The 22767-nt window shown below is 46.7% G+C and overlaps 1 protein-coding gene across 9 annotated transcripts in view; it reads left to right on the top strand.

The window, feature by feature from the left end:
• Nucleotides 1-22767, top strand: part of TMEM164 (transmembrane protein 164) — a 168027-nt gene that overhangs the window by 125495 nt on the left and 19765 nt on the right. For 8 of the 9 annotated variants that reach the window (XM_059049829.2, XM_059049842.2, XM_067023366.1 and 5 more), the window contains one exon: nt 8154-8232. In XM_059049829.2, the coding sequence (XP_058905812.1) occupies nt 8154-8232 (79 nt within the window). Of the gene's footprint in view, nt 1-8153; nt 8233-22767 lie in introns of those variants that run through there. The other variant, XM_067023363.1, reaches the window with a different exon arrangement.

Here is a 22767-nt window from a genome sequence, read left to right as displayed (position 1 = left end):
TGATTGCACCTTGTTTTTTTCTTCCAGTTAATTATACCTTAAGATTTTGCCATATTAGTTCATATAGATTTACCTTCTTTAAATTTATTTACATTTTAAAAACTTCCCAAATTCTTATAAAAATTTTCAAACATCCCGAAGAGTTGAAGTAAAAGTATAGTGAACAATGACTGTATACCCTCAAGCTAGATTCAACAATTACTGTTTTTCCCTATTCACTTTCTTTCTTTCTCTGTGTAAGTTTGCTGAATCATTTCCCCTCATATTGCAGACATCTTGACACTTCTGTTCTAAATACTTCGGCCCACAACTCCTAGGGAAGAGGACATTCTCTTGTATATCCACAATACCATAATCACACTCAAGATAATTATCAACAATTCTGTAATACTGTCTTCTTTATCTAATAATCTGTTTATATTCAAATTTTCCCAGTTATCCCAGGAATGTGTTTTTTTAAGTTTTTTTTAAAATCAGCAACCAGTCAGGTTTCAAGATTGCTTTTGTTCTCTCTCTTCAGGTTTTGTTTATTCACTTTTTAAAATCTAGGAGCAGTTCCCCCACCCTCTCATTCATGACACTGACATTTTGGTGAACGAGGGCAGTTGTTTTGCAGAATGTTCCACATCCGGGATTTGTCTGTTTGCCATGGCACCTTGTTGTTTTTCATGGCAGCATGGTATTCTGTTCTGTGAATGTATCGCGGTTGATTTTTAGGTTGCAGGCATTCCTTTTGTGGCTCCTCTAACAAGTGGTGTTCAGTCCCAAAGAGTTTGAGGCACCGGTAGCCACAGTAGAAGTCTGTGGTCAGATAATGAAAATAAAGTGTTCCAAAGCCAAACTTGGTTGGCAGGAGAATTACTGAAGCCTGCATCCTTTCCCCTTGAAGGGAGATAGATTATTGTTTTAGTCTGTTCAGGTTCCTATAACAAAATACCATAAACTGTGTGGCTTATAAACCTCAGAAATCGATTTCTCACACTTCTGGAGGCTGGAAGTCTGATCAGAGTACCAGCAGGGTCAAGTGCAGACCCTTTTCTGGGTCACAGGGCAGGAGGGGCTAGGGAGCTCTCTGAGGCCTCCGATTTCATCAGGACCTAATCTCCTCCTAAAGGCTCCACCCCCTAATACCATCCCATCGGACATGAATTTGAGGGAGACACAAGCATTCAGACCATAGCAATAATCTGTTTTGGTTCTCTGATTTCTTTGGAGAGGCTACCGTCTGGGGCTCAGCTGAGAGCAAGGTCCTCTCTTTGTAACCACCCATCCTCACTTTGCACTTCATCAGCAGCCGTGGACCCTTTTGGTAACACAAGTCCCCAGCTGGCTAGGGGAAGCTCCTGGGTGTGAACTTCCCCCACTCCCAGCACACCCCTCCCCCGTGCAGCTGTTCTCACTTCAGCTCTTCCTTCCCTCCTCATTTCCTGGAGCCCAAGGCTAACGCTTCTCTATGTGCTCTGGCTCCTAGCCCTCCTGTCGGCTTCAGGACCTCTCACCATCCAGTGCCTCCTGCCCCTCTTGCTTCTTCAGCCTCCCTCTCCCCACTGGCTCCTTCCTTCCATCTATAACTATGTTCAAGTCTCCCAATTCTATCAATACTCCCCTTGAACTACGACTTCCATCTCTCGCCATCCATTCACTCTTGAAAGAGTACCATGGACAGGGGTCTGCAAAGTGGGCTGCATAAGGTGTTCTATTTGGGTTCATAAAGAGAATATCAGCATTTCTATGCCTTTTAGAATTTCATCCATTTACTTTTCTCTGTTTGCATTTCATATACATGTATATCATTTGCCTTTCAACTCTTCTCATCTTCTCCAGCCTCCTTGAGATCCAGACCCACATTCCCACTGATTTATGGGCATCTCTGCGAGGTTCTCACACTGGGCTCACAAAACTCAGCCCGGTCTCAGCTTTTCTTATGCCCCTGGTCCTCCAACCTGCTTCCTTGACTGTCGGCCCCAACTTAGGGAGGAGTCCCAACATCCCACCAGCCACCTAGGCCATCAGCCTGGGGGTCATCTTTGACCTGTCCTCTTACTCCTGCTTACCCCCCCGTCTGTGTCAGTTACTCGGTCCTGGTGATTCAACTTCCTTAGGTTCTCTCAAACCTGCCCATACTCTGTTCTCTCGCTGCCTCTGCCTTCAAGCTTGATTTAGACATTTCTATTCCCAGTCCCTGACACACAGCCACCAGCTGGAGCTCTGCACAACTGTACATCGTACAGGACCGTCCCTACTTTTAGAGAAAAATCAAACCAAATCCAGTGCTTGGTATACAGGTCGTTCCCTGCTCTTTTGCTGCGCTGATGTTATCCCTTTATCTGTTAGCTTTCTCAACCAGACTATGAGCTCTAGTAGGGCAGGGACTGTGTCTTCATCACTGCCGTGTACCCAGAGCCAGACACGTTACCTGACACCTAGAAGTGTCTCAATAAATGATATTTTTAATTGGTTGGCTGAGAGTAAGAATGAGACTGTCATGGGTGAGAAGAGGAGAGCGGTGTTGATACTCCTTTGAGAAATAAAGAAGTCTCCAGGAGAAACTCTCTCTTAGAGATGGGCCAAAAGAATGGATTGAGCTGGGAAGCTAAAGTTATCCTAGTAGTCGTCTGATAAAATAGTGATTTGTGACTTAGGGCTGTGGGCAGGTACAGGTGCCACCATCTCTTGCTGGAGGCTCTTGCTGGGGCAGAATAGTGAGGTGAAATGAGGTCCAGCTTTTGACCCAGAGAGACCTGGCATTAGTCTTGATGGCTGGAGTTGAAATCCTGGCTTTACCACTCACTGGCTGCATTGATGTTGAAGAGGAGGATGATAATAACAGCTAGCATTTATTGAGTACATATTATATACCAGCACTGGGCCAGGAACTCTACACAAATTATTTCACCTAATTTCATCACAACTTGATGAGAAAGCTTCTATTATCATTCCCGATTTACAAATGAGCCAACCGAAGCTCAGCAAGATTGTGATTTGCCCAAAGTTGCATAGCAACTAAATGATGGAGCTAGAATTTCAGTCTTAACAGCCTGACTCTAGGCTGGAGATATTCATTTGGGAGTCATCAGTATATAGATGGTATTTAGAGCCAAGAGCCTGGATAAGATTATCTAGTGAGTGAGAGTAGATAGAAAAGAAAGCCAAGGACTTGGTTCTGGGCCCCTCCAATATGTAGAGGAATTAGGAACATGTAGGTCATTGGTAACCTTAATCAAAGCTATTTTGGGGGTTGGGGTGTGGTAGGTATGAAAATTTGATTGGAGTGCATGGAAGGATAATTCAGAGGAGAAGAAATGATGGCAGTGAGGAGAGACAAACCATTTGAGGAGTTTCTCTATAAAGGGAAGCAGAGATATGGGGGTGATAGCTGGAGGGTGCAGTGGGACCAAGAATTTTTGTCTCTTAGGGAGGGTGGGAGGGAGGGAGACGCAAGAGGGAGGGGACATGGGGATATGTGTATACGTATAGCTGATTCACTTTGTTACACAGCAGAAACTAACACACCATTGTAAAGCAAGTATACTCCAATAAAGATGTTTAAAAAACAGAATTTTTGTCTCTAGGTGAACGACTTTGTAGCTTGTTTTCTGATGGGAATGATCCAGTGAAAAGGGGGACAAATTGCTGGTGGTGTGTCCCCGAGTAGACGAGAAAGGATAGGATCTATTGCAGGAATGGGGACTAGCCTTAGCCAGCAGCATGGGTGGGGACGGTGCAGGGAGGAGGGCGATGTGTAGGTGGGAGCTTGTTGATGTTCTCTTCCAGTTGCCCCCTTTTCACCAATGAACTAGAAAGCCATGCCACCAGCCGAGGGGGAGGATGGGGGAACGTTTGAGGAACATAGGAGAAGTTGTGAAATAGTGACAGGAATCGTCCAGGAGAGAGGAGAGTGAACAGACTTGAATGTAGTCGGATTATAAGGTCGCATTAAGGACCCACTCAAAGTTTGCAGTCATGAATTGCAAGGGTTAAGGGCATAGCTTCACGTTTTTCTCCAGCCGTGCTTACTTGCATGGTAGAAGCATGGAAAAGGGTTGAAAATGTATGGAAGGGAGTGGTGGGCAAGTATAGAAGTGAGGACATGAGGTAGGTGAGGGCCAGCAAAACGGTGGAGGATCAGGAGATGTGGGTCCTAGTGAAGGTGGAGGATTATTAGTCGGGATATGAGGGGCGCAGAGTGATTGGGTAGATAGGAGGTGGTGGTTGGAGAGTGGGGCGCGTGACAGAGTTTATGGAAGGTTTGGAGGTGTTGGCAGTGACCGGTGTGACCATGGGGATAAAGGGCTGAGGTGAGATGGAGGTGAGACCCTTGAGGGGAATGGAGTTCAAGGCATTAGAAACCAGTGTACGCTAAATATTGAAAACACGGGAATTTTGACAAAGGCATGTTGGACGGCAGTGACAGGGAGGGTCCAGAGTTGAGTTCTACAAGGTGAATAGTGGGTGGGAGAGACTGATGACATAAGATTCAGATCAGGGTGGTGGTTAGGAGGGAGACAGCATTGAGGGACAGACAGGACCCCTCGTGGCCCAGGGGTACAAGGTGACATGGGAGGGAAAGCACCCACCACTTGAGAGGGCTGTAGGGATAGCTGTGTCCTCAGAGGGGCGACCAGGTTTTCATCAAAGTAAGAAGGTCAAGGGATGGCTCAGAGAAGAGTTTGAAGATGGAGGAGATTTTGCAGATGATAGTGGGTTCCAGAGGATAGAGGGGAAGGGTCTCCAGCGTTGGGGGTTGGTCTCAGATTCGGGCTTGTAGAGAGCCATATGGAGGTTAGAGTTCAGGGTTGGGCGGGGACCTGGGAGTCTTGGGCTTCTTGTGGTAACGGAAGTAACCAGGGACATACGGCACACTGGGATGGGTGGTCTTCACGGCAGAGTGTGGTGGTGTGGCTGTCAGAGGGCGGAGGGTCCGTAGGAAGGAGGTCGGGGATCTCACCATGGATGGGACCCGTGCACTTCATATCTCGGGCAGTCCGATTCCAGAGGCCTGGAGAACTTTACCAGTCTACTCTTTTGATTCTGAAAAAAAGATGTTGACTTGGACGTGAGAAGGAAGTTATGACTTATGTAGCTTAAAATGTTTTTATTGCCTTTGGCTTTCAATTGCAGTGATGTAGGACTTTCTGTCTAAAGCCTCAGGAATCCCCCAGCTGAACAGGAGCCCAGATATGTACATTAGACTCGAGTTCCAGATATGCGTTGTGGAGGGCAGAGACGAATTAGCCAAGTGGAACTCCTTCTGGGGGAAGTAAGACACTTTGCAGATAGTGTTTATGAAACGGGTATCTTGGAATGATTAAGTGAGGTAAGACACGTGAAAGTATTTAACACAATGTGTGGGACATAAGTACTTTCTAGATATTCTTTGTTATTAAATGTCCGCTGGTAGGTTCTTGCTCGAGTTCAGCTCCCTTCCTCCTGCCACTTGTGTGGCTTTCTTACGTTGCCCTCCTTCTCTTTCATCCCTTTCCCTTCCTCTCCCTGGCCTTAGCTGTCAGCAGTGCCCACACCTAGTTGAACACTCTCTGTATCCTTCTGAGGTAGAGAACTCTTGGAATAGGGGGAGAGGCCGCCCTCAGAGGAAAGACGGTGCTGATGGGGCCGGTCTCCTGGCCACCCCAGCTGAGATCTGTGACCGAGGTGTCTCCAGAGTCCCGGTGAGAGATGAGAGACCTGTATTGCAGGCCAAGCTTGGCCACTGTGAGGGCGGGGATCATGTGAACAGGGAGGGACTGGGCCCGGTCCCCAGGTGGAGGACAATTGCTGATCCTGCTGTTGCTAATGTGCTATTACCAATCCCCTCGTTAACAGGGGCTCAGCTCCCCTGCGCAGCTCCCCTGCGCATCTCCCAGGTGTCAGGATTTTGTGGGAGGGAAGGAGCGGGGCATGGGGTAGGGGAGTGTACAAGCTAAGAGTATAAACTCTAGAGCCAGACTACCCGGGTTGGAATCCTGGCTCTGTCACCAGATGAGGCGTGTGCCCTTGGGTAAGTTATCTAACTTCTCTGTGCCTCAATTTCTCATCTCTAAAGTGGAGTTAATGGGAACAGTACAGGTGAATTAATAGGTGAACTGATAGTTAACAAAGTGCTTAACAGTTCCTGGCACGCAATAAGGATTCTACAAATGTTTGTTTTACTAAAAAATTGATTAAATGTTTTTACAGCAATCTTAACAACAGCATAACTATTTTAAATTTACTGGTGCCAAAACTGGGATGGAGAGGTTAAGTGACTTGCCCGAGGCCACGGGGATATTAACTAGCAGAATCAAATCTAGAATAGGAATTCGGCAGACTCGAAAGTCCTTGCTTGCGGCCGCAATGCTGAACTGCCTCCCTGGACCTGCCTGGTGGGGAGTTTGCTTTCTAGAAGGGCTGTGAGGGAAGGGAAAGCAAGTGGGAACCGTGCGTCTAGGTGGGTAAATAGTGGCTGTAGTCTGAGACTTCAGCAAGGGGTACACTGCTTGGGGATCTGGCCGGGACCCGGGTGAGCCCAGTTCTCTGCTCCCTGCTGTGGGAGAGCAGCCTGGGTCCCCAGGCCCTGTTTCAGGGAGAGGTCTAGTCCCTTAGGCGCCAGAGAGCTAAGCCTTCCCGAGACCTTTGCCTTCTTGCCTGCTTTCTGTGTGACCACCGTCCAGTCAGTTAATTTAAGATAGTAGAGTGATCCCAGACCACATTACTCTGAGGGTCCCCGTGGGCCTCTCAGGCTTCCGAAGTTACCTCCTGCTGGTGGTTACCTCCACTGTGAAACCCCATGACCCCTCAAAGCTACTCCAGCGAGGTCTACAGAGACGCTTGGAACCTCATTTCTCTTTCTGGGATTTTACATTTCCTTCTGTGAGCATAAAATAATAGTCAAGCATCATCTGGGTCCTTGGGAAATTTTCCTTCTGCCTGTTTTTTTTTTTTTATTTTTCAAGAGCCAGACCGGTGACTGTCCAGGGTCTGCAGTCATCTCAGCTCCCATTCTGGGAGCTCTGCCATCTTTTGGTTTGGGCCCTTGGGTTCCTGGGTGTGTCGGGAGCCCAGAATTGGGTCCTTTCATGAGCTCACAGGTTTGGTTCTGCGCTCGCCCTGTTGTGCACAGTGAGGCAGCCGACCCTTGCCCTGGGTGTCCTTGTTTCTCTGGGCTTCCCCTTGGCGGTGTGTGGGGGGAGGTGTGTGCGTGTGCGTGTGCGTGTGTGTCTGTGTCTGTGTCTGTGTAGGGCTGTGTAAGCCCCGGAGGCCAGGCCTCTTGCCAGCAGCTGCAGTTCTTTTCCCAAAATTGAATTAGCCGCTCAGCTGTTTCCACTCTCCCCGCACGGCCAAGCGCTGCAGCACGGTCCCCGTGCCAGGTTGAAAGCGCACTCTGCTTTGGTAATTTAGAGCTTCCATTTTGAGAGAGATGGGAAGCAGGAGTGAATGAGTGGGCACGTTGGATGGAAGGAGGGTGGGGACATTTTTTTTGGCAAGCCACGCCAGGACTGGCCCAGCTGCTTGGTCTTCACCCAAAATGAGGGCTAACCCTGGACGGACCCCAAGTATCCAGTGGAGAAACTCTTTATTCTTGGATCTAGACCTAACCAGACCTGGCAATCAGTATTTTTTAATCTGCAAAATGGGAATAATAAATCCTACTCCATATGTTCTTCGTGTCAAATGAGAAATAAGCTACTCACCAGGAGCAGGAAGTGACACAAGCTTGTGTTTCTTCAAGTATATTTCTGCAGAACACTAAGTGCTATTTTTTTTTTTTTTTTTTACAAAGGCACTGGCTAAATAAGTTTGGGCCACACCGGATAAACAGTGTTAAGCAGCCTTCTTTGCACAGACCCCACAGGTCCTTAATCTACCACCCATATACATGGTGAATCTCCAAGGGGATAGATTGTAGGTAACATTTCTTAAATGTTTCGCTAAACTTTCTCAGTGGAGCAGTTTTCAAGTACCATCTCTGCAAAATACACTTTGGAAGATGCCAGTGTAGGTTATAGGTATATTCATTTCATTCTTTTTTCTCTGATTGCAAAGGGAGTTGAACTGGTTGAAGTGCGTGGGGTTGCTAAGATGTGGGTCCTTGGGAGCTAGGGCGTTCAACTTCAGAATCTGTTGGAATGAGTGCTTCCTGCTCTGAAACGCCTCTCTCTCTCCTGTCCTTACAGCTCCCCTTTGAATTGGAGATTTACTACATTCAGCATGTTATGCTCTACGTGGTACCCATCTACCTGCTCTGGAAAGGAGGTAAGGCCAGCAAGCCCCGCCCCTATGCCATGGCGACACCTAGCCTCACCCTTCTGTTTGGGGCCCTCACAACCTCTTGGGTGCCTATCAGGATCTTGAGGTGCTGCCTGGCTGGGTCTGTGCAGACACCAGGCAGTGGGAAAACGGGCACGGATGAGGCCCGCAAAGAGCCTGGTGGCTTTCCAGAACCATCCTTTGTGTGGGTGAGCTCGGTGCCACTGACGGCCAGTCCTAGGGCCGAGGCCTCGGGCTCTTCGTCCGTGGTGGCGTTGGGTTTTCACGGGGCCTCGCGCAGTCTGTCACTAGCTTCTGTTTGTGCCTTCTCCTGGCCTCAGTGTGCAGCATAGGGTAGAAGAAGAGAAGGACCTTGTGCTTTTGTTCATTATACCCATCCTCTCAGAACTAAAAAAGGTATTGAAAGGGGCAAGAAGTCCAGAAACTGGGGTTATGGGATTGAGGGAAGAGGCAGGTGAAAGAGCAGGGACCTTCATGTAAAACAAAGCATCGAAAATCTTCATTTGATCATGAGGGGAGAGACCGCCAACCTGGTCAGGAAGCTGATCCCTTTGTGACCTCACAATGACCCTTAAATGATCCCCTCCCTCTACTGTGTAGTAGACAAATGAGAAGGAGAGACTGGCTGTGAGAGCCACCTTCTTGATGCTCTGACCTTCCCAGAAGGCCCTGTACCTGGAAATCATCCTCTTCTAGTCATAGCCACCAGCCTCTCTATCTTGGCTGCTGGGACTTCTCTGCGAGACCAACCTCACCCCAGGCAGCAAGGGTTTCATTTCTATCACGTGAAGCCACATGGACCCTAAAACCCACTGGGAGATCGTTTGGAAGCTGTGCTTCCTCTAACTCAGGAATTCTAGCAAATCTTAAGAGCTCTGGCACAAGGGAGCCTCAAGGACCAGTCAACCGGGGGACATGCTGGAGGATGGGAACTGTTGCTCTCCATGGAGTCTACTTACAGTCAAGGGTCCCTGGTTTCTGTCAGTTAGGACTCTTAGGACCTGTCTCTAAATATTCTTTGAGGCTGTCTTTACCCTGTATAGCCACTTGGGGTCTCACACCGTCAAAGAGCACTTCCTTTTAATTTGCACTTAAACACACTCTTTTTTCCCCACTGAGCTTTAAGAAAGGTCTGACGTTCCAGTATCTAGGTGACCTGTGCCATTTCTCAGATCTGTCCCCTGTGGCACAGGAAATAGCTTCCTAATGATATGTTAAGTCTCAGAGATACACTCATTCGGAAGGGAACCAGGCAGGAAGCTGTCCCAGGGCTCCAGAGCCCCACCACTCATGGTTCCTGGTTTCTGAGGTGTGGGATGCAAGTTCTGGCCAAATGTGCATGGCTAGTAGTTAAACCTGTTTGTGCTCTGAGGTGCCATAAAAGTCTGTCAGTTGGCCGAGCCAGAGTGGTCTGACACGGAAAATACCCAGTAGCCTCTACGTCCCCCGCCTCTTCAAAAAAAAATCCCACCATCTGGGAAGCTACACTTTCTAGAAGTGGCTGATTCCACTGCAGCCTTCTATTGAATCTGTTGCTGCACTGTTTGGGGGAACTGAGCTAAGGAAGTAGGGATTCCAAAGTCTTAGTTCCACTTTACTTATTTGTTTACTGTGGGTGAGTCTTTCCCCTCTCCTCTGGTGCCTGGCCTTGAAAAGAGGCTGTAATGGTAGTAACAGTAATGGCAACCACAGTGAGCGTTTTCTGTGCAGGATACTGTGCTAGGCATGTTTTGGGTATGTCCCCATCTCAACTAACCTGGTGAAAAATCCTCCTTCTACAGAGGGGAAAATAAAATCAAGGCTCAGGGAGGTTAGGTACCTTGCCCCGCAGCTTGGATTCAAAGCCTGGCCTTGATTCTCTCACACACCATGTTGTCCTAAAAGACGGATGTGTGTCTCCTGACCACATCAGGCTGGGAATCAACCCTCCAGCCCGCCCTGCTTCAGCCAGTCACTCAACACAGAGAGGCGTACCTCATTTTATTGCACTTTGCTTTATCGTGTTTTTTTTTTTTTTTTTTTTAAATTAAAGGTTTGTGGCAACCCTGCATTGTCAGAGGATGGTTAGCATTTTTTAGCAATAAAGTATTTTCTAATGCAGGTATGTACTTTGTTTTTTAGCCATAATGCTATTGCACACTTAATAGACTCCAGTATAATGTAAACGTAACTTTGGTATGTGCTGGGAAACCAAAACATTCATGCGGCTCACTTTATTGCGCTATTCGCTTTAATGGCGGTGGTCTGCAACCAAACCCGCAGTAACTCCGAGGTGTGCCGGGATTTGTTCAACACCTACTATGTGCAGGGCATTTGTGCTAGGGAATCAGAGATGAACCAGAGAGGCCCAGTCCTTTCACAGGGAGTCCCTGTCTGAGAGAGAAGACAGGTGTAATACAGGGTGACAAGTGCAGCTGTGAGAGCGCGATAGGATTTCCGAAGCCTTGTTCGCCTTCCCTGCTTTACCATTTCTGGGCTCTTCTGTGCTCTTGGCTTTCCTTTCTGGCTCTTTGCTGTCATCTGCTGTTCACTTGGGGGAAATTATGAGCGTATAGAGGGGAAAAAAAAAAATCTGGATTTCCTGAGGTTGGTTTTACCTTCACGTGAGCCTTGGATGTGGGCCTTGCAGAGGGGGCGTGGATCTGGAGTGAACAGTGGGAAGAGTAAAAAGCTGAGAGTTTGGGACTTCTCTTCCCTAATAAAAGTCTTGTAATTTTCCAGAAATAGCTGGCTCAGGAGTTTTTACCCAAGGCCAGACAGCTCTCCTTTAGGTACCTCCCATGCCCGGGAACTCTGTTTCCCTGAAAGGCAAGGTCCTGCTTCTCCTGTGGTTTCGGGGTGTCTGGGGGGTGCTGAGTGGGAATCTCATCCCCCCCTCGTCTCTGCAGCCCTTCGGCACCACCACAGTAAACGTGACCTCCCCTGTCCACGCTGCTCTTTTCTTCCTCCATCCGGGGCTCTTTATTTCTCTTTCCTTTCCTCCCAACTCTGACTTTGCCCGTGTGCAACTCCACCCTTACCCCCAGCTCTTCACAGAACACAAAGTCCTCCCAGCTCTTGCCTGAAACTCCCTTTAACGGAGGCCGTTCTCTGCGCTTGGCCCTGTGTGCCGGCCGGCTCTCCACTGTCTCTTCCAGACCACTGTTTCGTCTCTGCCTTCTGTGACAGTGCTTTCTCCTCTACCATCTCTCTTTTTCAACTACCACCACCACCTAAACCTCTTGGTCACTTCTCCCACATTCCGCCATGCCTTTGGCCCGTGTCTCTCTCAGTGTTTTCATTACAACTCTAGCTAGCATTCTGAGAGCCTTCCGGTGAGGGGCACTTATCCCACCCCCAGCTTCTCAAGCTTTGGGCTTCTTAATTGCAGTGACTTCTGCATCCCCTTTAGCCCTTGCTTTCCACTAAAACTCTTCTATCTGAGATCATAAGCCTTTATGTCCTTTTCTTTGACCCAAATATCTACTCCTTTCAACCCCCCCCTTTTCCCCAGTCAGCTTGTGCCACTATGACCAAGTACTGGAACTTTCCCTTCACCAGTTCCTGAGACTGTCTCACTCCCTTGTCCCTTCCACTGGGATTAGTGTCTGATCTCAGTGTCCAGTCTTAGTCTACTGAGAAAATCTCTCAGGTCGTTCAGAATTGGGTCACAGAAATCCCATGGTCTCTGTTATAATTGTGCTCTCAACACCATCGCTTTGCTTATTTTCTATCTTTCACTGGCTCCTCCACACACAGCCCTCAGAAGTCATATGCCAAAGCTTTACCGCCCTCCCCAAACTTCCTGTCCAGTCTATTCAATTCCGTCCTCTCCACTTTCAGTAGATGTTCTCCCAACAAATGACTGGGGAAATAGAGACTTTCTGGTGTGAATTTTCCCTCAACTACCTCTCTCCACTTGATGAGCTTCTTTAACCACGCCCATCCTTAGGTTCCTCCGTCCCGTCTTGGAGGGAGTGGTGTTCCTCCTGCACATGGCTGGTCCCACACCCCGGTGTGGTTGCCTCGCATCCCTTCCACCTCCTCCAGAACCTCATCCCATCAATAAGTCCCTTGTTTATCTGGATTTTCAATGCTTCGCTACTGGCTTTTCAGTCTTCCCTATTCTCAAAAACTTTAACTCCACACAGCTCCATCTTTCATCCTCCCTGTCAGCTAAGCATCTTTAAAGAACAGTCCAAACAATATTTCCTGAATTTCAGTTATTTGGACATAATAATTTTTGCCTTTTTCATTGTAATCACCTGTATTATTATGTATGTAATATTTGACCTGTTGATTTTTCTTTCCCTAAGATATATTTGTTTTTAAGAGAAGCCTTATACTCTCTGTGAAATCCTGGATTCAGTACACTGGTTATCTATTTTAATACACCTTAAATATATAACTTTTAAATTAAAAACAAAATGTTTATCTGTTTACTACCTGAAATCACCTCATGAATAGGACATAACTTTTTTTTAACATCTTTATTGGAGTATAACTGCTTTACAATGGTGTGTTAGTTTCTGCTTTCTAACAAAGTGAATCAGTTATACGTATACCCCCATATCTCTTCCCTCTTGCGTCTCCCTCCCTCCCATCCTCCCTATCCCACCCCTCTAGGTGGTCACAGAGCACCGAGCTGATCTCCCTGTGCGATGCAGCTCCTTCCCACTAGCTATCCACCCTACATTTGGTAGTGTATATATGTCCATGCCACTCTCTCACGCTGTAGGATGTAACTTTGAGTGACTCTTGTCTGCATCTGATGAGCCCTCTTTTTAGTTATGTTTCATTCATCAGAATGTTGCCATCCGATGTCTACGCACACTGCCCACCTCTTCGTGGACACAGCACTTCTAAAGATTACCAACAACTGTGTGACCAAATCTCATGGCCGTCTCTCAGGCTTCATCCTGCCCACACTCTGCTACGTTGGATGTTGTTGAACACTCCTTTTTGGAATGTCCTATTCTCAGGGCTTCCAACATCCCCACCTCACTGACCATGCCTTCCCAAGTCTCCTGCAGGAGTTCTCTTTCCTCTGTCCTCCGAGTTGTTGATTTCCCCCAGAGTTCTCTTCTGGCCTCACCTCTCGCTCTGCTACTCCCGGCATGGTCTCATGTGCTTACACAATTTAGCCACCAGTCTGTGCAGTGATGGCCACCACATTGCCCTCTGCAGCCCGGAATCTTAGGAGATTCCTTTTCATGTTGTTAACTCAAGCATCTCCACCTGAATATCTCAAGCATACTCAAGATATGCTACATACTCAAGATATCATATCAAGATAGTCAAGATATCATAAGCTCATCTTGTCTGTGTGCACTCATTATCTTCCCCATCAGCTCTGCTTCTCTTCCTGCGGCTTTTGACAGGTAGCACCACCAGTCACCCCAGGTAGAACCTGGGAATCATCCCTACCCTCGCATCTATTTCATCCATTCATCTCACACATGCATCTTCATCCGTTTGGGCTGCCATAGCCAGATACTACTGAGTGGGTAGCTTTGAAACAACAGAAATTTATTGCTCACAGTTCTGGAGGCTGGGAAGTCTGAGATCAAGTCACCAGCCTGGTCACCTTCTTGTGAGGCCCCTCTTCCTGATTCCTAGCTGGCTCCTTCTCACTGTGCCCTCACATGGTGGATGGGATGATGGATCCCTCTAGAGTGTCTTTTATAAGGGCACTAATCCCATTCATGAGGGCTTCACCCTCATGGCCTAAGCACTTCCCAAAGGCCTCACCTCCTAATACATTCACATTGGGGGTTAGAATTTTACCACATGAATTTTGGGGGACACAAACATTCAAACCATAGCGATGTATTTACACGTGCCCTCTTTCTGCCAGCCTCTGTGTTGGCCACTGGGGGGCCCTGATGAGGGAAAATCAGACCCCACTCCTTCCCTCATAGATTTCATAATGTAGTGAGGGGAGCTAGATGTGAATTCAGGAATCACACAAACGGACATATAGTTAGAACTGAGCTAAGTACTCTGAAGGAAAGGAACATGCTTTTATGAGAGCCTAGAACAAAAAAGCTGACTTGGTATGGAAGTTCTGGGGAGAGTTCCCTGAGGAAGTGACATTTCAACTGAGATCTCAAGGATGAGTAGGAGTTTACTAGGTAAGTGTAGGATTAAGGAAGGTGAACCCTTGTAACTCGACAAAATGGCAGATACGCCAGCACTTCAGCAGGAGGGAGAACTGGAGGGAGGGCAGGTGACCCTGGGCCTGAGGGGCAGATATGGAGGGCTTTGTGGTCAGGGGTTTGGCCTTTATTCTAAGAGCTGTAGAAAGCCAGTGAAAGTTTTAAGAAGGGGCATAGCATCAGCTTGTTTTTCCTGTTGATTCTTTTCTTGTGTAATTCATTTATATAGCTCTGTATCTAAGATACAGAAAGCCATTCTGTGAAAAAAAACCCTTCCCACCCCTTCCCCCATTCACAGCAACAAGTCCACAGGTTACCACCATTGTTGTTTTGTTGCATATCCTCCGAGAATTTCTCTTTTTTTGTATATATAAGTAAGTTTTTAAAATATTTTATTTTATTCTTAACACACACATCCCCAAATAGCATGCCACACAACTGTTTTGTTGCTGTTACTATTTTGCTTAGCACTGTGTCTTAAAGAGCTTTCCAAGTAAGCCCCTAGGAAGCTTTCTCTTTCACAGCAGCATGTGTTCTGTTGGGTGGATGATAAAATACAGGGTAATAAAAATGGCAACACTTGATGTAGCACTGTGATGTGCCATTGTTTCAAGCTCTTCCCATACATTAACTCATTGAATCTCCACCATAATCCTCTCAGGTAGGTGTTACTGTTATCTGCGTTTTACAGATCAGGAAACTGATGCTCAGATAGTAAGTAGCCGAACCAGGATTTGAACTCGGTGGTGCGGCTTTTAGACACGACACAAGGCTACAACACTCTCACTAATATAAATATATAATTTATATATATATAATGTATGTATAAATTAAATATGTAATGTATATATTATATATTTAATAGTAAATATATAATTTATATATTATATTTATATATAAATATATAATTCCAACCTCTGACTAATATAAATAACACTGCACTGAACGACCTTGAACCTATGCCATTTTGCAGGTGTGTAAGTGTGTCTAAAGGATAAATCCCCCTAAGTGGAATTGCTGAATCAAAGAGTATTGCAGTTGTAAATTTGGTGGGTATTTCCAAACCCAGAAAGGTTATACCAATTTAAATGCTCCTTAGCAACGTGGAAGAGTGTCTGTTTCCACACAGCCTCACGAAAAGAGGCTTTTGGCTCATTTCCAACCTTTCCACTTTTTGCCCATCTGATGGGTAAAACTAATGGTTTATTGATCTAGCTTTAATTTGAATTTCTCTTACTTTGAGTGAGGCTGAGCCTCTTTTTACATGTTTCAATTGGCGTTGATTTCCTTGTCCTTGAATTATGTGTTCCTCTCGTCCTCATTCTTCTCATTGTTGGTTTTTTTTTTTTTTTTTTTTTTACAAAATTAAATCCTGGGAGCTCTTTATAAATAGGAGTTGGCCCTTTGTGATACGACCTGCAGATATCTTTCCCACTTTTGTGATTTGCTTTGTAACTTTGCTCATGATTTATCTTTGCCAGGTAGGGTGTTTACATTTCCATGTAATGTATTATTTTACGGCTTCTGAATTTTGAGTCATAGGTAGAAGGCCCTTCCCTACTCCAACATCATAAAAAAATATATCCCATACTTTCTTCTGCTGTGTTAGTAGTTCCATTTATTTATTTATTATTATTATTTTTTACCTTTAAGTCTTTTATCCACTTGGAATTTATCCTGGCATTAAAGGGACCAGCTTTATTTCCAGATGGTCTCTCATTTGTCCCAACACTGTTTATCAAAGAGTCCGGCCTGATCAGATCTGCTTGTGGAAAAGATCGTGCCGGTGCTGTGTACAGAGATCACCACGTTCTCCTACTTTTACCTCCGAGATGGCTCTCACGGCCATCCCCTTCCTGCCATCTCTAGGGCCACAGCCTTGGGCTGAGCCACCATGGCAGTTGGCTCTGTGTGATCTCCCTGCCCCCAGCCTCCCCCGCTCCTCCTAACAGCCCTTCAGTCCTGGCAACTCCCAAAGCTGTTTCTAAAGCCCACATTGGCTCATAACACTTCCCTGTTCGGAAACCTTCAGTGATTCCCCCTTGTCCCCAGAGCACTGTGCATACTCCCAGGGGCACAAAAGACCCTGTGTGCCCTGGCCCTGCCCCTTTCCCTTCGTGTTCCTCCTTTCCTTGTTCTCTGCACTCTGGTGATACTCAAATCCTTAGGGTCCCCTGAGTTTACTGTGCAACTTTCATGGCTCTGTGCCCTTGAAAATGCCATGACTTCTGGCAGGAATACCCATCTCTAGCTTGTTGGCCAGGAAAGCATGCCTTCTTCAAAATTCACCTCCGCAGTCACCTTCTCCAGGCAGCCCTCTGAAACTATTCTGTGGCTGAACTTGTCACACTGCAGTGCAGGTGTCTGTTTACATGCCCGTCACTCTAAGGACAGGAATTTTTCTTTCGTTCTCGATATCTCAGGGATGAATGAATGACTATATATCCACACACTACGCATTGCACGTATCCTGTTAATACATCTTACAAGCTAACATTTATTGTGCACTTTCCATGAACTGGGCACTGGGTAAGAGTTTTACAAGATGATCTTGATCTCACTGAATCCGCGCAAAGTTCACTAGACTTACGGGGCCCATGACGTTGGATGTGGGGGAAAAAAAAATCACGTTTTCATTTGCATTAACTCCAACTGAAATACAGCATTTCCTTCAGTTCTGAATCGCAGACAGCAACCCACAGTTGCATTTGCAGTACTTGGCATGTTGTCATTCATATAAATCACAGATATTTTCTACTGATTACACCTGCTACAGATAATCTTGAAAAATCATTTTCACTTCAACATCACCTCAATATTTAAAGACATTTATTATTTAAAAGTATTTTACTAACTGTATTTTGATAGTATTTTTTCTTTTATAACCCTGTATCTTTTATTTTCAATATTTATATTTAAAATATAGTTACTTAATATATAAATATATTTAATATGTAATATATTTTATATATTTATATTTTAAAAGCTTTATTCTGAGAGAGGGCCCCAAACAGCCCAAGGGATCCAAGGTACCCAAAGGTTAGGCACCCCTGCACTAGAGTTTAAACTGGCATTTGAAACCAGGCAGGCAGGCGTCATGACCACACTGCATGTAGTTGCTGGATTTGACAGACAGTGGGTTCGAATCCTGTTTCTGGCACTTGGGCTAGTGCCTTCATCTCTCTGTGTCTGTTTTCTCGTTTGTAAAATGAGGATCAGTAGGTGTGTTGTGAGGGGTCAGGGAACTCATATATGTAGAGTATATAGAACGGTGCCTGACGCATGGTAAGTGCTGTGTATTGTTGTTCTTATTATTAACCACTTATACTGCCTCTCGTTAATTTCGCATCTGTCTTCCAACTAGACCGTGGGCTCTTGGGGTCAGGGTTGTACCTTGCTGACTTCTAAAGCCGCAGGCTTGCAGACACGAAGTGCACGTTTGTCAGTAGATTTAACACTGCTGACAACCCTCCTCTTAGATGCCCGTTTCTCCTTTGAGCCCCATGACACCCCTGTCTCCAGGTTCTCCTCCTCCTCCGGCTGTTTCTCCTTGGGCTCCTCTGCCCTGCCTGCCCCAGAGACCCTGGCATTCCCCGTCTATAGATGCAGGCCCAAGAAACACCACAGATACTTTAGATTAAACATCTGCAATCAGCTTCCTCAGTTCCATGCTCCTCCATCCAACCTGCTGTTCTTCCTCTTCCTCTATTTCTTATCTTAGTGGCTCCAGCAACCACCCAGTGCCAAAATCCAAGGCAGCTTCCTGGACCCCTTCCTCTGCCTCATCCCCTATACCAATCGGCTCAGAAGTTCTGAGGATCCAGATTCTCAAAATGCTTGCCAGTTTGGCCCCCACCCCCCTGTCCTAGTCCAGGCTCTCAGCATCCATTGCTGGGCCCAATACTTTGATTCTTCTCTCATCTCCCTGCCCACTGATTGCCCCTACCTCCCACCCAGTCTCTCCTGCATCCAGTCTCCAAAATACCTTTGTAAAGAAAGCAAATAATTCACTCCACTGCTTAAAATTCCCATACAGAATGAACACCAAACTCCTTTACGTGGCATTCAAGACTGTTCACAATCTGACCCTTGCCTTTCTCTTGGACCCAATTTCCCATCACTTAAGAGTTCAACTCCCATTACTTTTACCTTCGAAGTCATACCTGCGCCCCCCACCCCCCGTCCCCCGCCCAATACACAAACCAGCTTCTCTACTTGGACCTGGCAAACTCAGCGTCCTCCTCTACAAGTTAGCTCAAAGGTGCTACCTCCTCTCTGGATCTGTGTCTGACTTTCCTAGGCAGCCTAAGGCACATTTTCCTGGAAGTTCCTTATACTTTTTATATTCCATATCTAATTGTTTATCTGTGCTTCGCCACTAGGTGGCAGTCTCGTCTTTTCATCTTTTCAGGAGATGAAACTGTATTGGGTTGGCCAAAAGGTGTGTTCAGGTTTCGTTCGGATTTTTCCATAACATCTTAGGGGAAAACCCGAACAAACTTTTTGGCGAACCCAGTAGAATTTAAATCATATTTTATTGTAATTTAAATTAATAATAAATCATTAAATTAATAGTGTTTATTATCATTAAGATGCTGTAGGAGCAAGGGAGAGGATGAAGTCTTCTGAGGCCACACGATTTTGGTCTGGGTAGCCACGGGCGGGGACGGGGATTGGCTGCCCCTAATGCATAGGGAGCACAGAAGGAAGGAGCATATTTTAAGGAGGAAGGTGATTTTACTTGAGTTTAAGGCAATTCTAGGCTCTCCAGGTTGAGATGTCCAGGAGGCCATTGAATGGAATATTCTGGAGCTGTTCAGGGGAGTCTGGGCTAGAGGCTGACTTTGATATCTTTGGTATAAAGGTGATGGATATAAACATGGGAATGATGAGATGATCCAGGGTAACTGTGTAGGTGGGGAGGAAATAGAACTTTGAAAAAGGCCTTGTGGGACATGAACCTGTAAATAATAGACAGGAAGAAGAAGGTAAGGAAATTGTAGGAATGGTCGGAGCACCAGAGGAGTGGCTAGTTGTTCTGGAAGCGAAGGCATTAGAAATTGTCATCAAAGGACTAGTGATCCAAAGTACCACATTGTTTCAGAGGGCTCCAGGAAAGTGAGGTCATTGGAGATGTGAGGATGGGACAGAAGCACTTAAGGGCATTAAGGAAGGAGGGGTGAAGGGCCTTGCAGAGTCAAGGGAGGGGTTTCTCTCCCCTGCTTTCCCCTCTTCCCCCTCCCTCTCTGCCCATGGCTTGGGGCACGTTCAGGTGCTAAGATGAAGGCCGGTCATGAGAGGGCACGTTGAAGGCACTAGGAGAAAGGGGAGTGAGTGACTTAGGTGATGACAGCCGCTGAGAATGAAAGGGCTTGATGGTAGACTGAGAAGGGTAATGACAAGAAGAGTAAGTGCTGTGGGAAATGAGAGAAGGAGATAAGTCTAGACTGTTCCAGTGCTGTCCAATGGAATGCTCTGTGATGCCAGAGGTATTCTATATCTGCTCTGTTCATCATGGCAGCCATGAGTTCCAGGTGGCTCCTGAGCAGATAAAATGTGGCTCGTGCGGCCGAGGCACTAGGACTGGGGAATTTCGAATTTACCTTTAAGGAACTTGAATTGCAGTTGAAATAGCTGCTGCTATGTTGGACAGCATAGCTCTTCCTCCACCTTCTGTGCATGATGAAAAAGTACGTACTGCCCATTATGAAGCTAGATTACCTGGTTTCAAATCTTGGTTCTGTCACTTAGTAGCTGTGTGACCTTGGCTAAGTTCCTTAACTTCTCTGTGCTTCAGTCTCCTCATCTGTAAAATAAGAATAATAGTACGTGTGACTCTTGAACAACGCGGAGGTTAGGGGAGCCAATGCCGTGCACAGCCAAATGTATAACTTTTGACTCCCCCTGATATTTTAACTGCTGATTGCCTGCTGTTGACCAGAAGCCTTACCAATAACATAAACAGTCTATTAACACATATTTTATATGTTATATATGTGATATACTGTATTCTTACAATACAGTAAGCTAGAGAAGAGAAAATGTTATTAAGAAAATCATCAGGGAAGAGAAAGTACATTTACAGTGCGTATATACGTATTTATTGAACAAATCCACATATAAGTGGATCTGCACAGTTCAAACCCGTGTTGTTTCCGGTTCAGCTGTACTTCCTCAGAGGGTTGTAATGTGCATTAAATGTCTTAATGTATGTAAAGCGCTTCTAAGAGTGCCTGCCCCTTAGTTCGCACTACAGAAGTTTGCTGTTGTTAGCATGATTTCTTCTTGCTAATGTGTCAGGACTCAGCCTACAAACCCGTGAAACGTGGTCTGCGTAGTTTCTTCTCTCGTTAGCAAGCTAGGGGATGAGCTAGTGAGTGGGGAGGTAGAAGTGTGGGGCGGGAGGGATGAAGGGTGCCCTACGCGCACCAGGGAAGAAAGCCTTGGGGGGAGGAACGGGGCACCAAGGGGTCGGAGGTCACGAGGAAGTCCACGGGCACGTGCATGGTAGGAATGAGGATGTGAAAGCTGAAACTCTGGGCAGCTGTGGTCAGATGCTCCTGTCTGAGGTGGGGCAGTTGGCAGTGCTGACCGAAGCCAGTTGTGGGGAGTGAGGTTTAGTAGAGGCGCAGATCGGCAGGCAGAGTCGACGAGGTTCACCGGACCGTGAGCTTAGGGTGTTGGAAGTGGCGCCCGCGGGGATGTTGAAATCACCCAGGATGCTGGCAGCACAAGGCCTAATGTGGAAAAGGAAGACTGCGAGCCCAGTGAGACTGACCTGGGATGAATCTGATAGTGACCTGGAGGACAGCGGGCGACAGTGTTGAGGGAGAGAAGCTGAAGATTGAAAGAAGGAGAAAAAGAAAACATCTAGAAGCAATAATGGGGGCTTAGAGGACCTCCCCAACACTCAACCCCTTACCCACCCCCCAACCCCCCCCACCAAAACAAAAAGCTTGCTGTGAGAAAGAATAGTCCCTGCTCAGAATAGCCAGAGGGAGAAGCAGTGTCCTCAGAGGAGAGCCAGGTCTCCTTAGGGTGAGGAGGTGGAAGGGCCATTCCGTGCAAGGGCGGCAGGTACAGAGGGATTTGTTGCTGGTAGGGTCGCCATCATGGGTTTCCATGGGTTTCCAGCGAGGTGGCTTGGACGGCAGCCAACTTGAGGGCCTGCAGGGCTGGTGGTGCAACTCCCCACTCTGGGAGCTCCCTTTTCTCCATCCCTGTGGGGTTTTTTGGGTTGGTTTTTATTTAAGCACGGTTTCTTAGCCTGGGGTGCACAAATAGGAATTAAGGGGTCCATTAACTTGGATGAGAAAAACAATCACGTTTGTTTTCACTAACCTCTAGCAGAAACACAGCACATGAATGTAGGGATGAGCCATACCTGCGGATTTGTTGTCAGTAGCAATCGCAGATGGCTTCCTATCACGTTACAGTCGTGGCAGACAGCTCAGAATACTGTTTATGCTCATCACTGCTTTGAAATTACGGTAGTTGCCTAGCTCTCATTATTAAACACATTAATAAAGAAACATAAGTACTATATTACAAGTCTGTTTAAATATTTTGATAACCGTGTTTTAACGTCATTGGCTTCATTTATAACCCTTCGCCTCTTCCTTTATGCATATAAAACCTTGTTCTAAGAAAGGATTCACCAGTGTCCTCATGTTTCCTGAGGGGTCCCTGCCAGGCACAGGAAAGCCAACAAGCCCCACCTCCAGGCTGCTTGGATTTGGGGTTCACTAGAGGGCGCTCTTGTTTCAGACTTGGAGAACAGTGGACTCTCAGCCTTGACCCAGGTGACAAGGTTGTTTTGAAGTCCAAGCAAATCATATGTCCTTTGGGGACGCCTCAGGGAACTGGGGTGTAAGAACCCCAGTGTTGTTTGATCCGGGCAAGCCACTTCTCTCTTGAGTGGGCTTTACACTTATCTCCTGCAGGATGAGGGCTGGGACACAGCCCCCGTGCTAGCTTCTAGGACAGTTAAAGGCCTGTGATGTCCCCAAGTTTTCATACCGACCTCAGTTCCAGGTGGTGCCCCCTGTTTCTCTCCCACCCAGTGTTAGCCCACTGCCCCACTTGTCTGTCTAGCTTTAGGATGCTGGGAAGATTCTCTTTCACTGGTTTCCCAGTTCCACTTTGCTGCTCAGGCGAGGGACAGGAGAAAAGGATAAGGGACTCAGGTAGATTCTGAAGGCTCTTGATGGGTTAGGGGATTAGAGGGAAAAGCTGGGGAATTTGAGAAATTGGCCCAGGGCTGATCCCTGTGCAGGAGGGTGGGTAGGTGAGTTTCTGAAGACTGTGGGATTTTCGCTGCTGAAGAGGAAGTATTTGGAGCTCAGGAGTGCTTTGTGGGAGCAGGGAATTAATTCAAGTATTT

Source organism: Kogia breviceps, chromosome X (assembly GCF_026419965.1).
Source record: "Kogia breviceps isolate mKogBre1 chromosome X, mKogBre1 haplotype 1, whole genome shotgun sequence".
Taxonomy (NCBI): domain Eukaryota; kingdom Metazoa; phylum Chordata; class Mammalia; order Artiodactyla; family Physeteridae; genus Kogia; species Kogia breviceps.
The sequence above is the reverse complement of the archived record's forward strand: the minus strand, read 5'-3'. Positions and strand labels throughout refer to the sequence as shown.